Source organism: Oxyura jamaicensis, chromosome 8, assembly GCF_011077185.1.
Source record: "Oxyura jamaicensis isolate SHBP4307 breed ruddy duck chromosome 8, BPBGC_Ojam_1.0, whole genome shotgun sequence".
Taxonomy (NCBI): domain Eukaryota; kingdom Metazoa; phylum Chordata; class Aves; order Anseriformes; family Anatidae; genus Oxyura; species Oxyura jamaicensis.
The window spans coordinates 11,622,467-11,638,753 of record NC_048900.1 but is presented as its reverse complement, the minus strand read 5'-3'; the positions used below and the strand labels follow the sequence as shown (position 1 = coordinate 11,638,753).

Here is a 16,287-nt window from a genome sequence, read left to right as displayed (position 1 = left end):
GAGGTTTTCGGTTTGCGTTGGTACAGCTGCTGCTGTAACCTGTTATAACAAAGCATGCACAGAGCAGCCAAAGCATTCGTACCAGCGCTGCTGTTTTGCATTTGAAATCAGTCTCTTTGTAATATCCCTCTGATAAAAGGGTTTTGCTGCCTGCATTTAGGTCATTTAATATATCTAATGGGAACAAAGTTCTCCCTCAGTGTTTAATAAATCTTATCATACGTGAATCTACTAGAATACTTTGAGCATTTCATTTTGCACAAAAGAGGGTGAACTCTGCTTGTTGCTTTACACGAATCCTTCATGATAACGCAAGTTTTTGTTAAATGGTCTTAGAAGTACTGAGCACACCTTCTCCGAATGTTTTTTTTTTTCCTTCCTGTTTTTCTGTAAGGTTGCTTGAGGTATAAGGAATCTGATTCTGCTAAGGGTACAAAAACTGAGGGCTTCTCTTGTAAGATGCACTCGGAAAGTACAAAAAACATACTTGCTTATTTTTCAAAAAACAAGGACGCTGTTAGAGGTAGCTGTGCTTTCCACAACTCAGTGAATACATTTTTTGAACATTTTCCTACTGTGCCTTGATACTGAGAATCAAATAAAAGAGGAAAAAAAAACACTGTGAGGACAAAGACAGTTGAGAAAGCATCATTTCAGAGCATTGCTTTTCTCTGCGTGATGTATGGACAATTGATGCCATTCTACATTCACATCTGTTCTTTGTGCTCAGCCACACTTGGTAGCTCTGCAGCCGCATTTATGGACATGCTTCCATAGATGTCTGAACAGGCATAGGGACCAGCACAAGCTTGAACATCGCACAAAACCGAGACCTGCCAGGTAAACAGCTCCTCTTCTGCTAATCTGGGAGACTCTGCTCCTCCTTTTTGTTGATCGTCTGCTTTATCTGAGTCCCAGCTAGAGGAAAGCTGTGTACGCACATCATGTTTGTCTTTAAAAGCAGAAATCCTAGTTGTGCCTAAAATATTCCATGACTTTATTGCAGGAAGAGATGCTCCGGGTGGCGGTGTGGGCAGAGAAGCACAGGTGAAGCTACAGTCACCTATAAATGAGCACATTTGGGAGCGTTGCAGAGCTCCCTGCTACACGAGCGTTGCATTAAATGAAACTGGGAGGGTGCACAAATTTTAGAGCATGCCTTGTGGTGTTGCTGTTGGTATTGCAAAGCTGAGGGATTTACAGGGCAGTCCACTGAAAAAGAACAGCAGTGTGTGTGGGAGGGGAAATGGAAAGAGAATGGAAGCGTCTTGGGGAGGGAAAAAAAAGGAAACTGTTAAAAGTGGAAGAAGCAGCTGAAGAAGAAAATGAAAAAAATAAATGTAGGTAACTGAGCATTGTAAAGTGGTAAATAATTTGCATATTTGACTTTAGTTAAAAGGCTCTGGATCTTAAGAAAAATCAGGTATATTGCAGGGGAAATCCATTCTGATGAGAAAAACTGGTACTCTGCATTGGTTTAGAGATTTGTGTACTTCTTGCTGTTACACACAACATTTACCTGGTAATCGGGTAGTGGATATTCCCAGTAATATACCCAGAGCTGGAGATCTCCGGGCTTTCTTTAAATGTCAGCAGTTAAATTCTGAACTCCTCGTTTTGTTGTTCTTTCACTGGTGGCTCAACAGGTACACTTTGTAGGTCAGTGGGAATGGACTTCGTGGCCCTGTTTGGCTGGGTACTTCCTTAGGAGCCAGGATTACTGACTAATGGTACTTTTCACGAGGCTCACAAACTAATTGTAGAAGCAGTTAGGAATAAACAACACTTCACAGTTTACTCTGGGACCTTGCCAAGCCTGTTAGTAATGGTGAGAAAAATAATATTTCCTTTCTCCCTTGTTGTACAGGTCACGTGGGTTGCCGAAGCTGAAAGAGTCCCGTTCCCATGAGTCCCTGCTGAGCCCCGGCAGCGCGGTGGAGGCCCTGGATCTTGGGTCAGAAGAAAAAGTCTTTGTCAAACCACTTCACAGCAGTATCCTTGGACAAGACTTCTGTTTTGAGGTAAGGAACGTTCTCCAAACACGGAGCCGATTATATGCCGTTGGGTCGGTCTGAGCCCGTGCAGTGCGCTGTTCGGTGTCTTTGTAATTGGAGAAGAGATCAGCTGCCAGAGCTGTACTGAGGTTTGGGTGGGGGCTGGCTAACCAGCGTGCAGTCTTGAAGTCCTTGAGGCTAATGACATCAATCACTCAATGAAGGGAAATCTTCTTCAGTTATTGCGTATTCTAATTGAAAAAATCTTGTGAATTTGGTAAGTATCTAAGCGTTTGGAGTCTGCATGCAAATCTAAGGTTGAAACGTGCTGTTGTTCCTGAGCTGTGTGTTCGTTCTCCCCAAATTCACCTAAAATTAAATTGAGAAAATACAGCGTAACTGAGAAATGTGATTTCCAGTCTGAACCCCCTTCCATTAGCTCAGCCCACTTCCTGATTGCTAAAGGAGGGGCTTCAGTAGCTGGGGACATGAACGCTGCACCGTAGAGCTGGATCATCTTGCTGTTTCAACACAAGCTGCAGCACAGCTTTGCTTGAGAAACAGGCTGTTGGTGCGAGCACAATCCTTGCCTTCCAGCACGTTCACGTGTGCTCTTTGGATGTGTCTAAGGCCATCGTAATGCGTTGTGGCAGGGGCGGTGGACAGTCAGTCTGCTCTGCCTTCAGCAAGGTTAGTCAGGTGTGTCTGAATTCTGGGACAAAGATCGGCTTACAACCTGGAAAACTGCTCTGGCAGAAAACCAGCAAATCAGGCTCTTCTCCCTCGAGACAGGTCCGGGAACTGTTCCTGTTTGCTTCAATCTCGTATTCTTTTGCTTGGAAGCACCTTCCAGCTTGCTTAGGTTTGGGGAGTGCAGTGAAAATACTGGCAACATCATAGCTCTGAGGCTGTTGCCTCAAACTGCTTTTTAATTGTGTGCACAAATGAATGGGAAGAGTAAACGAAGCTTGTCAGGCCAAGTAAAAGTGAAAGAACCAAGGTGGATCACTCCTGCGTGAAAGCAGAGCTGTGGCGTCAAGGGGTGGAGCTGGATCAGAGCACAACTCCTTCGGTTTCTTTTAGCCTGCTGCTGTATGTACGGACCCTCAGAAACATTTTGCATTTCCTGAAGACACCATTTCCATTGTGCTTTGCCTTACATTAATACATTGCTCTGTCTTTGCACTGTTGGTAACCAAATCATCTGTCTCTGAGATTTACCTGGGAAAACTGCAAGTGTTTAATAATTATACATCAATTAGCAAGTGTTTAAAAAAAATAAGTGGTTGATTTAAGTCTTGCTTAAAAGTCTTTAGGAAGAGCTGCTGGTGCTCCCCTTATGTTTCTTTCTGCTTCATATTAATTTGAACTGACTTTTTTTTTTTCTCTCTGCATTTTGTGGGTCTTTTAACCTTTCCACGTTCTAGGCTCTCACATTGTTTTCCATCTTATATTATATTGACTTTGTTGCTCAAACATTACTTATCGTCTTCCTTGCTTTTTGCAGCCCCTCACATGTCTTCTAGGCTTGCCTGACCTCAGCCTGTCATCTATATATTCCAGGTAACCTACTCCAGTGGCAGTAAATGCTTCAGCTGTTCCTCTGCAGCAGAGAGGGATAAGTGGATGGAAAACCTACGCAGAACAGTACAGCCGAATAAGGTAATAGAAACTGTGGAAATAAGATTACCAGGGGAATGGAGGTGATATGATTGGATTTTTAGTCCAACAGGGCTTCCCACAGATACGTGCTCAATTAATTTAGTCTGGAGAGAAGTCCACTCATCAGTGTATCATAAGTTGCTGTGCACTGTTCTATTGAGTGCAGTAGGTTAAACCTTTAATGAATAATTACCATGCCACCTTGCTTCCTGATCCCCAGAAGCCCACTTATGATGGTTCAGACTTGTTTTCTGATACCATGTACCTCAGAAGGAAGGGACACTGAGCTTCAGGGTTTAATGTGGAGGCACGGTTTGGGGAAAAAGAAAAGGGGATTTGAGCCAGAGTAATAATGGGAGTCAAGTTATTGATTAGCTGGTAAACATCTGATAAGTCACCTCCATAGTTAGCAGCCACTTGGGAGGGACTTGCTAACAGTGCTCTTGAAATTATTCACAAGAGTAAACAACGCAGGATGCCCCACCAGACCAGCAGCTTTTGAATGGCTCCTGTGCAGAGTGTTTGTTTTCCAAACGATTTCAAATAACAGCTTTTTGAGAAGAAAAATGTTCTGCTGCCTACCTTTGACATGCAAAAGACAGCCCTTTGTCTCTACTTTAGAAAATGTCTGCTTTTCTAGAGATTCTGACTCTGAAGATCAGAGAATCTGAATCTGAATTCTGATTGTGTCCCTACCTTTGACACAAAGACGGTTTGCCACTTCTCTAGAAGACAAAATGTTAAGGTTCTTTTTTAGAGATTATGAATAAAAGCTGAGCTCTTTCTTCTGCACAGGACAACTGTCGTCGAGCTGAAAATGTGCTCCGTCTCTGGATCATTGAGGCAAAGGACCTGGCCCCCAAAAAGAAGTACTTCTGCGAGCTGTGCCTTGATGACACTCTCTTTGCCCGCACCACCAGCAAAACAAAAGCAGATAACATTTTCTGGGGAGAACACTTCGAGTTCTATGGTCTCCCACCTCTTCACAGCATCACAGTTCACATCTATAAGGATGTGGAGAAGAAGAAGAAAAAGGACAAGAACAACTACGTAGGCCTGGTCAACATTCCCATGGCCAGCGTAACTGGTCGCCAGTTTGTGGAAAAATGGTACCCAGTCAGCACCCCTACACCCAACAAAGGGAAATCGGGGGGTCCTTCCATTCGGATCAAGTCGCGTTACCAAACCATCACCATCTTGCCCATGGAGCAATACAAAGAATTTGCAGAGTTTGTTACCAGCAACTATACTATGCTTTGCTCTGTGCTGGAACCTGTGATCAGCGTAAGGAATAAGGAAGAGATGGCTTGTGCCTTGGTGCACATTCTTCAGAGCACTGGGAGAGCTAAGGTGAGAATGGGTGGCCTCTGTGTAAATGCCTCTTGCTGATGATAGGTGATAACTTCTCAGCTGCTGCACTGTACAAGACAGGCAGTCTGGGCTGGCACAACCACAGCATGAGGCTGAGAAGAGGACCTTGGGAGTGTTTTTAAAGGTTTAGTCAATTAAATCTACCAAGAAGGCACATAGATAGGTACCATACTGGCACAGATTAAGTGCCTGAGTTGATAAAAAGGTTAAAGATACCACATAAAAGGGGAAGTGACAGGACTGTATCATTACATGTTACTCTGAAAAATGCGGGCCTGCACTTTTGTGCTCAGGAACATTTTCTGTATTTCCAAAGTCACAATACAGGATAAGAGATAAGTAAGCAAGAGTTAAATAAACCAGAGAATGGCTTCTATAAATATATCTCTAATACAGCAAACAGCAGCATGCCATTGTTGATTCAGTGCTAAGTCAGCTAATCAGTGCAAACATTGATTTGGTCAGCATTTGAACAGCCATTTGGAGAATCCATACTCAGTTAATGGTGATCCTGTCTGCCCCAAGAATGTTATTAGGACTTTCGGGTGCACGCTGCTGGTTCTCTGTGATGCAGCAATTGTAGTGAGCCCTGGGTTCTTTGAATAGATTGAGGGGGAATGTCCCACAGGTCTCCAGAAATTCTGGGAAGCATTAACCAGCACTGACTGATCTAGATGCTGCCTGCCAAGTGGGTGTCTGAGAGCAGTACCAAGCTGTAGCAGCTTCTTCCAGTAACGCCAGCTAGAGCCAGTCAAGCACCACCAAGCACAAGACAGAGAGTTGGAGATATTGAAGAATGACCATAAGCAACAGCTGAGGGACAGCTTAAATTAACTGCTCTAAAAACAATTCAATTATTTGCCACAGTGCTTTCCATCCCTTACGTGACATACATTTCTAAAACGCTGGTGGTGCTCTGTGGCAATGCATGACAGGAGTTTGTTCCTTACCAACTTGTTTGGCTGATCTCAGGAAGTTGCTAGCTGGGACAGCTTCTATAGAGCTGTGTTGAAACCACCTGGAAAGCATGCTCTGCTCTCTTGCAGTGCTCGGTAGATAAATTATTGTTATATCTTTGCCCTCCGAGTGCCTTTGTGTTTGAGTCTGTTTTTACTGGAAGCATTAAGTGGCTTAGGCTGCTGTAACCTTAATCTGCAAAGAAGGTATGTTTCCGCCTCACACTGTGGTGGTGCTGATGCAGCTGGGTGTCCATGGTTTGCACCAGGTGAAAATAATTTTCTCCAGTCTTGAAAAGAAGCAGTAGTAAGGGACTGAAAAACAACAGTACTGAATGTATTTTTGATGTATTTTTATAGTGTGTAATTTGTTCTGGGTATTTTACATTCATATGCCAGCACTGCATTATGGTTTGTGTGCATAATGGGGTTGTGAAACCTTGCTATAGCTCTCCTCAAACTGTGCTGCTGCTGTTTCCAGCAGATCCAGAAAGTCACAGTTGTCTCTCACATAGGTGTCACTCAGCCCTAATACAGGATGGTGTTTTATTTCTGTTTTTAAGTTTTAGAAGAGAGTGGGGGTGAGGTGAGAACTTGGCAGTAGCTGACGTTGGCTGTAGTGAAGCTCTGAGCATTTCTTGTGAAACGCTGAGTGTCCTTGACTCAAGTTACCACCTCAGGAATAATAGAAGTATTAATGTAGAATCAGAAGTATTAATGTAGAATTAGACCCTGTATCAAGAGATTTTTCACTGTATCAAGACTTGCTGATCTTTCCTACCTGAGCCTTTGAAAACAATACAAGTTAAGCCATATAGATCCACAGCAAGCATGTTAACTTTTTTTTCCCAAATCACTTTTCTTTTGTGAATTTAACTGTTGTAAGCAATTCTTCATACTTAAATTTCTCAAAGCAGTGAGAAGTTGTGTAGAACTTCCAACTTGAATTTTTAAATCCAATGTTATATGTAATATTTGGTATTAAAATATAAATGTACATTATCAGTTTGTTTCAGCAGACAAAACCACCAATAACCAAACTAATGAGGGTTTCTGTTCAGGATCTAAGCTTGGCTATAAAGGTTTTATTTTATAGGCTTTTCCTTCTCCCTTTATCGTTTGTGATTTATATTTTATTTTTTGATGAGCTCCCGCTGTTTCCTCAGCCCATACTAAGGTTGCATCTGCACCCCTTGTCCCAGGCTGGGCAATTATTTCAGTAATCCTTTGGCTCCTCTGTTTGTCTTTCCTTCTTGGCTTCTGCAGTTAGCCTGGCATACTGGGTCTGGTTAAACTAATGTCTTGTCATTTGACCTGCTTCTTCAGGACTTCTTGACGGATTTGGTGATGTCTGAGGTAGATCGTTGTGGGGAACACGATGTCTTGATCTTCAGGGAGAACACACTTGCTACCAAAGCTATTGAGGAATACCTGAAGCTGGTAGGGCAGAAGTACCTTCACGATGCACTAGGTAAGAAAGTACTGCTCACATCGAAAGGGCTGATCCTGCTGCAGAGAATCAGTCAAGTCACTGGCTGGAATTCGTGCTGGGATGTGGGAGGTGATCCATCCAAGAACTGTTACTCTGGCAATGAAGTTGGAATGGATCTTTCACATCCAGCATTCCTGTTAGATGTTATCTCTTGTACCCATGCTGTGTTACCCCACGAGTCTGGTGCTTTCTAGAGGCGTGTGGTGAACCCTCTCCACATGGGCTGGTGAAGTGGCAGAGTCACAATGTAGATTTTTAGTTCCGCAACGTGACTAAAGCCTTGTGCATCTAGATACGTTAAGGAATGTGGGATGGGAAGAAACTGCCTCAGCACTAAGCCCAGATGTCTGCTATCCAGATAGCAAAACGTACATTGTGTGCTCTTGATGCCTTTCCTCTCTACAGAGGAAGGTGTAGCACCCAAGGAAAAGCTAACTTGATTGGATACAGCTGAGTCCCTCTTAACATTTGTATCACCATGTTATGTTTTTCTGGGTAACCTTTGTGTCTCTAGCTGTGATGAGGGGGTATAACACTGCAATTGCTTAGTGAGCAACGGTTATTGTTCCATCTGTTCTATGAACAGGCTTGAAAAAGGAATTTTGTCACCTCATTTAACATTGGAAATGGAGTCCAGTACTTTGTATTGTGGCATCAGGAATGAACATGGAATCGCATGCAATGAAATTAGGCAGAGATTTCAGAACAGTTAAGAATGTGAAACATATTGCGCGGATCTCCTTTTTTGTTAAGGAAGCTCCTGCAATCACTTCAGGACAAAGTGAACCACCTAGGGGGTTAGCTATAGCTAACAGCGAATGTTAGCTATGGTGTTAACATTCATTAGGTTTGAGGTGCCCACCCTAGCGTTTGGGTTCAGTGGGTACGTAACAGGAAAGCTCATTTTGAGATGCTTCAGCTGCAGCTGTTGGTAATGCTGACTGATTCCAGAGCAACTGTTAGACTTGTTCAGCCCTTATCTTTGCCACAGAGCAATTGATAAATGTTTGTGTTAACTCTCTAAACTGCTATGTGGTTCCAGCAAAAGTCCTTAGACAAACATGGCAGGAGGGGATGAGGCCTCAGGGCTGCTGAGTAGCACAGAGCAGGAGACCAAGACACAGACTATCCAGGGAGCCTCCTGACTTTGTCCAGAGTGCTCTTCGGTCACCACATCCTGAAAACTGCCTGGCCGTCCTGTGATGTCCTACTCCATTCCCCCCAGCGGGGTCTTACTGTCCATTTACTGTGACAGGTTCTGATGACTATACTACTTACTGTCCTCTCCCCACCAAAAGATTCTGCTCTAGCAATAAGCCCCTGTCCTGGGATTACTGTACATGCAACTAATATTGCAATAAAGAGCATTAAAACTTGTATGTCCCTCTATGGTTAGCTTTTACCAACTCCACACAGTCTTTGTTATCCAAGATTGCACAGTGAGCCACCCGTCCTCCTGTTGTTTCTTGGATGAAGCAAGTTTTGGAAACTGATACAAGGGAAACAAGATCAGGCCAAAGCCAAGTCCCACACCACATCCTTTCACAAAAATAAAATAAAATAAATAAAACCAGCTTGCTTTCCCAGCAGTGTCACTTGTTCTCAGCAACCTCAGATGCTGGCAAGTCATCAAGGCGTAAGTTGGCTAAATTAGTCAGTGCTCCAAGGGTCAGTATAGTCGGGTCTGTGATTAGATGCATTTTGGCAATGTTTTAAGTGTAATGAGCCTGTTCTGGTAGTCTTATTCTCTTGGGTGGAACCACTGAGCACAAGTCACAGGCCTAGGCTCTCGCTGGTGGGGCTGAGTATGTAGCATATTGCTTGGGGGATAAGTAAGTAGCACATTGCTTTGTGCTATGCTTTTCAGCAGACTGGATGATCAGCTTTGGGACCAGTATATTACATTTGACTGCAAGCCCTTCAGAGTGCAGTAATTATATTAAAATATTTTAAAATTAATGGCTTATAATGTATCACTTAGAATATTGGTGCTGAGTGATAAGATTGTAAGAAATCAAAAATTCCCCTAAGGTCACCTAGCCTGTCTGTAGCCCGGGGCAAGGTTGTTCATGACAATATACTCGTCTGATTCTTTGTCAAGTTTTAAATTGTCTTTAGTCATTTTGCTCAGATGCCATGTCCTTTGAAAGGACTAACAACATTATGCTTAGTGTTAGCTGTTTAGTGCATCTCTAAGAGCATTTTCGTGTCCAATTAAGGCAGGGCCTTGCAGACCACAGAGAGCATGTTTCAAATGTGTTTAAGGAAGAAAATATAGCCAGCAAACAACAGACAAAATAGAATTGGCTCACACCAAAACGATGCTGAAAGTTTAGCAAATAAGTGATCTAGATGCCCTCAGCAGATTTTTTTTTGATCCCAACAAAAAAGCTTAAGAAAAAGTGCCACCTGCTTTGCTTGCAAGAACACTGCTGACTTAAGATGGCAGCGGCTGGGGGGACTACTAAGGGTTCTTACGAAAACAAAGAAAAAAGAAAAACAACAACCTTTGCACAAACAAGCCTTTTGGCATTAGCTCAGAGCCAGTTATATCTTCTGAGGAGTTGAACTTAAAAGACGTTGAATCATGAATGAATAAAGGGTTTTTGCCTAGTGAACAACAGTGGTTTAAAAAGCTCTTGGTGTGCTAGCAGAGATAGGAGAACTAGTAAGTAGCTTATTCCAGTTAATCAGACAAAGAAACTTCATCTGGTTTTGTATGTGTCCAGTTTCTGTTGTGATGCTGTAAGAGGAGGATGACAGAAATGCAAAGGATTCTGAATAACGGAGGCAACAAAAATGATGTAAGATGCTGATAAAAGAGGTTGAGCATACTATAGTATTTATCCAGTACTCAGGTATTCTTCTTATTCAAGAGCAAGGTGAATAAAATTAAAAACAAAACAAAACAAAAAACAGTGAATTTAAAAATAAGCAAAATAACTACCGTTATCAAGTGTATTTCCTGCAGAAATATCACAGCTTCATTTTTAAGTCTGTGGATAATTTTATGCTTGATAATGCGGTTTGAGTACAAAGTCAAATCCTGTTCTTTAGGCTATAAACGAAGTGTCTGCAGGGGTTATATGCAAAGCCTGTTATTGTACCTCTGCCTGGGGGCAGCAAGGGCACGGGAGGCTGAAGCATTAGAGCACTAGTCGTCTGATCTGGTACGGCAAACGCTGTGTTCTGAAAGAGCTGGGAAGAGTCGTGTCCCCAACATCTGGTGTCTGGAGACTACTGCAGACACAGAGAGGAGAGGAGGCAGTTGCCAAGGAAAGGCATAAACAGGATTTAAAGGTGTGTCAAGGAGGCTTTTCATGTAATTACCCTGGTTTGTCATCCTCTTCCCTTTGTCCAGGGGAGTTTATCAAGGCTTTGTATGAGTCAGATGAAAACTGTGAAGTGGATCCCAGCAAATGTTCATCCAGTGAATTAACAGATCATCAGAGCAACCTGAAAATGTGTTGTGAGCTGGCCTTCTGCAAGATTATCAATTCTTACTGGTGAGGCATCTCCCCTCCCCTTCTCCCCCGTTAGGTCATTTGCTCATAAGGTGCCCACTCCTCTACAGATGAGAAAACAGCAGTTGTACAGGGAAGTAGCATAGACACATCTATCTTCCGAGACTGCCTTCATTTTTTTCCCTTGCTACCTTACTACATGGGAGACAATATTGCAGGTGGAACTTGTGGCCAAAACAGGGTGTTGCAGTCCAATGCACCAGACCCAACAGGAGCTTCTGCTGAATTACTCTGCCAAGGGAACAAATAGTGAAGTGTGACGAGAAAGGAGGGAATCAAGTGAGAAGGTAACAGCTTAGTCTGAGCTTGGAATAAAAAGCTGAAAGTTTTAATACTTATAGAAAACCTTCAGACCCTTTAGATCTGTAAAACTGAAGAGGAAAACAAAGGGAAGAATCATTGGCTGAAAGATTCCTATTAATCTCTGCTTCTGAGTGTCATTGAAAGAAGGGTCTTTCTGCTGCAGGGTGAAGCACATGTGAAGCACTGAGAGAGCTTAACAAGCAGGATAATAATTGTAGTTATAGAGATGAGTTCAGTTTGTTTTCAATTTCCTAACACCCTGTTTGCTCCTGAGTAGCAATGGATAGGTAGTACTTAGCTTGTAAATCTGTGTGTTTGAGAAAGGCTTCACTTAACATATATAAAAAGGGATGCTTTAAAGAGTACTTAAGTATCACCAGATTAAATGGGGATCCAAGAATAGATGCCTAATGACATTTCCTAGCCTAGAGGAAAAAAAAAAAAAGCCGATTATGATTTCTCACAGATAATTATTTCAGGTGATTGATCATCAGTTCAACTTGTTACATCTCATTGCCCATGCAATTTGTTTCCTGGTTTATTGTTTTTCAGTGTGTTCCCTCGTGAGCTGAAAGAGGTGTTTGCATCTTGGAAGCAGCAGTGCCTGAGCAGGGGCAAGCAGGACATCAGTGAACGGCTAATCAGTGCCTCCCTCTTCCTCCGCTTCCTGTGCCCCGCTATCATGTCCCCCAGCCTCTTCAGCCTCATGCAGGAGTATCCTGACGACCGGACATCTCGCACGCTCACGCTCATTGCTAAAGTCATTCAGAATCTCGCCAATTTTGCTAAGTAGGTGGTGACAACAAAACTGAAATCTGTGCCGCTAGGGCTGCAAGTCACTCTGGGTTACTATGGAGCAAGGAGAGCCCTGCTTGTAGTCATGTCTGCAGCAAATTGAATACAGCTTTAGAAAGGAAGAAACTTCTCACTTAGATGTGAACCTTGTTCCCATTGGGACACTTCAGTGTTGAGAGAGAGATTCTCCTTTTCACATGCAGATTTGGGTTATGTTGAATTCAGCAGAGGGACACCATATGAAACCAAGAAGAGTGCTGTGCACTAGCATGTCAGTGTTTATGCTATTACAAAAGAAAGGAGAAAAAAAAAGACTGTTTCCACCAAGGAACTTGACTTTTCCACTTTCCTCCTCCAGAATTCCTAGCTGAATTGTACAAAGGGCATGTTTCTTGCAGACAGGGGGAGAAAGGATGACGGGGGGGAGAAAGGTGAGGAGGCAAGATGTGTTGAGCCCCTTGTTCATAATACAATCAATGAGTTGCTAGTGTTTAAACAAGTCTAAAAGCAGGGTATCTCTTAAATGGTTCTTTTTTCCCCCCTCTTCAGAAAGGGAGGCCTAAAGTTAAACATTTCATAGTTGTCTGCAAGCACTTATACTCTGTATTTTGTCTGGAGGTTATTGACTGGGTTTCCCCAACTCCCCTTTCTTGCAGGTTTGGAAATAAGGAAGAGTATATGGCCTTCATGAATGACTTTTTGGAACATGAGTGGGGGGGAATGAAGCGTTTCCTCCTGGAGATCTCTAATCCAGATACCATCTCAAACATGCCTGGATTTGAGGGCTACATCGACCTGGGCAGAGAGCTGTCAGTTTTGCATTCCCTCTTATGGGAGGTTGTGTCCCAACTTGATAAGGTAAAGCAGGCTGGAGGCCCGGGCGGTTGTATCGTAGCAACTGTAAACACCAGGAAACATCAAGGGAGCTGCTGAAGCCTGCTTTGGGGATAACTTATTCAACAGCTTTTGAGAGGAATGTTTGATAATGGTATTTCACAAGCTCTCTTTCTGTGATTCCAGATCAAGGCTGAAAGCAGAGCATGTGAAGTGGTTGGGCTTCAGCAGTAGTGCAAACACTTTGCAGAGCCTTAAGTGAGGCTGGGTGTTAAATGATGGAAAGGGCAACACTTAAAAGTAGGTCTGGAATTCCCTGTGCAGCTGGTTTTCTCATAAGTGATCTGGAAAAAAGGGAGGGTGTTTGGATGGAAAATTAAAATCTTACAGGGCCCTTTTTGATGCTAATGGAGGTACTTTGCTGCACACCAGGCCCTACCTTACTCCTCTGGTGGAGTAATGTGTTGGCCGGGCAGAACTGTTCTCATTAAACACCTGATCCAAAGCCAGCTGAGATGTTTTCATTTCTGCAGTCTTTGGATTAGGTTTTAATATATAAGAGGGTGTCTTGTAAAAACCTGGTTCCACTCCGTTTTGTCCTGTAACAAAAGCAAGATGCTTTCTGCCCCTGTACTGTGCTGGGGTCAGATACATTTTCCAGACTCCATTCTGCTGATCACAATAGACTCTCATCGCCAACAGTAAGCATTATTTCCATTTAGCTATAGAAAGAGAAGAGATGCTAGTTTCTTCCTTAGCTATGTGGTTTTGCAGGATCCAAAATCATTACAACCTTGATAGCAAAGGTACTTGATAAGACCCAGAAAAGCTGAGCTGTGCGGCATCATTTTTTTTGCAAGTACTTGGAACTATTCCATATTATAATTTTTAGCAGTGCCTTATTTTGTCCCTATTCCATTTATATTATTCTCTTTCTTTTAAAACTGAAGAGGTGAGGTGACTTGCAATGCATTCTTCATATTTTTATTGCACTGAAGTTTGCCAAAGTAGGGATTTGTTTGGTTTCTGTTTTCTCACTGTACATTATTTAAAGCAGAAAACAAAAAACTGAGATTGCTGCATCAGAGTAAATAGAAATGTCCTTGACTCAAAAAGACAACATATGTTAATAACAAATAATTGCTGTTTGATAACAATTTATAGTCTTGTTTGTCCATTTCCCCCACACATGCACGCAGCATACATTCAAAATGTCGCAGGCAGTAAAGTCTGCTATAGAGACAGTTCGGCAGCCTCAGGAAAACAAGCAGTGTGAGCACTCAAGACCAGTTCCTCCAATCCTGTAAATAGGGGTAAGCCCATCAGTGTAGGGAACACTGCCACCTCCTTCCAGCTGCTCAAGTGTCAGGTCAAGAGAAACCCAGCTCCAATCTTTAGAACTGCAAATGGATCTTTGCACTTAGCCCTTGCGTTTAGGGAGCTGCTTTCTGAGTGCAGAAGTCGTAAATGTCTTGTGCAGTGAGGAAAGGGAGGCTAAGCCATCAAAGCTGCTTTGCCCTTTCTGTAGGTTAGATGCTTGGATCTATCCTCACCAGCCCTTGGGGGCTAGTGTAGTAGCTTGCTAAAAGAAGAATTAAGGGCTAAAGTTATATTGCAGTACCGCTTTACTGCAGGTAATGACTGGGAAATGATGAGAGAACCTCGGATATTTTAATAGGTGCAGAAGAAGTGCTGTAAGAAAGTGAATGTAAAGAGACATCTCTCTGGGGTAACTGGCTGAGTATCTGCCTACAGCAAAAATAAGGATATCTTTGAAAAGTGGTCTTTGTAGTGAGGTTTTACCTTATGATACACCTCCAGCACGTTCACCCTCTTCCTTTAGACCCAAGAGGCTGTGGGTGTCCTGTAGATGATGTAACCAGTGGTGACCCAAAGGGGGAGAAAAATAAAGAGCCTGTATGAGCAGTCTTGCTCGCTGGAGTGTCAGCTGCCCTTCTCCTGGGCCTAGGCAACACTGAGCAAATATGTAATTGAACAAAAAGCTATGTGATAATGTTGGGATGAGGATCACTGATGTTCTCGTGAAGTTTTTTTTAGGTAGGAAAGAACGCCTTAATTTTTGATAACAAGTTGCTACAGAAGATGGCATCAGCATAGGATGCCAAAATACAAAGGCTTATGAAATGAAATCTTCCCCTTTTCCCATCTCCCTCAACCCCTGCAATTCTCTCATGATCCCCGTGAATGCCGCATCTCCTTGTCTGTTGGCATGCGTTTCCTTTACCACATGACACCCTTTGCCTGAAAAGTTCCCCCCACTAGCTGAATCTGTAGTCTTTGAATGCCCTTTAATGAGTAGATACCATAGTTTTCACTTTGACCTTACCTAGCCTGGATTTAGTTTGCTTTGCATGATAGTTTTGCATTGGAATGGCCATAGTTCTGTTTTGTTGAGCATGAGTTTTATTTTTGGGGGTCAATCCTAATTTCTTTTCTATTTCCTTTTCTTTCCTCAATGTCTGCTGCACCCCGTTTCGTCTCCTCCATCCATCTCGTCGCCGTGGTTACGCTGCTCCGTAACACTGCATACGGTCCTGGCACACCCGCACACAACCACCCACCCTCCTTCCTTCCACCTCCACCCCTCCGCCTCTGTGCATCGTTATCAAAAAACTGGCGGATGTCGCGGTGCTTGTTGTCCAATTAGGGTGAAAATTCCTTCCTACAGGCGACCGTGGCAAAACTGGGACCTCTTCCTCGTATTCTTGCCGACATCACCAAATCAATGACCAACCCTACGCCAATACAGCAGCAGCTGAGGCGTTTCACTGAGCACAGCTCTAGTCCAAACGTCAGTGGCAGTCTCTCCTCAGGGCTTCAGAAGATATTTGAGGACCCCACTGATGGGTATGTAACAGCCAGAGCCCACGGGCAGGTGCGGGGAGAAGGGACTTGTTAAGGACCAGCCTTTAAGAGCTGAGAACTTCATCGCCTGAGTTGTCTGCCCAGCCCAGCTGCAGCAGTGGGGAATTTGGGCCTCTTTTTCCTCCAGGAATACTCGCTGCCAGTACGAGGTGCACAAGGTGGCACTTGAGATCTGAAGCTCTTTACTTACCCAGGGCTCAAACACCTTGCTGAAAGTCAGTAACTTCAGCTGCTAAAAAGCAGTCTTGCTGTTAATCTGAAGCAAAAAGCTGGCACATGGCAGAACTGCCAAAGAGCTTGGATATCGTGGTCTCTGTGCAGTTTCTGTGCTGATAGGTACTAGGGCCAGTTTTGACACGTGGAACTACCTGTCCTCTAGACCTACAGGAGCCTTCAGGCAACTCCTGCTGAATTTTGAAACGTAGGTGAAGGGTTAAATGGAAAGTGAACTGCTCTGAAGTCTTGATGGA

At 43.3% G+C, this 16,287-nt stretch overlaps 1 protein-coding gene across 9 annotated transcripts in view; it reads left to right on the top strand.

Annotated features, from left to right (window-relative positions):
• Positions 1–16,287, top strand: part of RASAL2 (RAS protein activator like 2) — a 142,727-nt gene that overhangs the window by 108,932 nt on the left and 17,508 nt on the right. For 7 of the 9 annotated variants that reach the window (XM_035333750.1, XM_035333746.1, XM_035333747.1 and 4 more), the window contains 8 exons: positions 1,868–2,021; positions 3,558–3,656; positions 4,452–5,006; positions 7,310–7,454; positions 10,837–10,981; positions 11,855–12,091; positions 12,754–12,955; positions 15,600–15,799. In XM_035333750.1, coding sequence (XP_035189641.1) covers positions 1,868–2,021; positions 3,558–3,656; positions 4,452–5,006; positions 7,310–7,454; positions 10,837–10,981; positions 11,855–12,091; positions 12,754–12,955; positions 15,600–15,799 — 1,737 coding nt within the window. The remainder of the gene's footprint in view (positions 1–1,867; positions 2,022–3,557; positions 3,657–4,451; positions 5,007–7,309; positions 7,455–10,836; positions 10,982–11,854; positions 12,092–12,753; positions 12,956–15,599; positions 15,800–16,287) is intronic. The other 2 variants (XM_035333748.1, XM_035333749.1) reach the window with 1 other exon arrangement.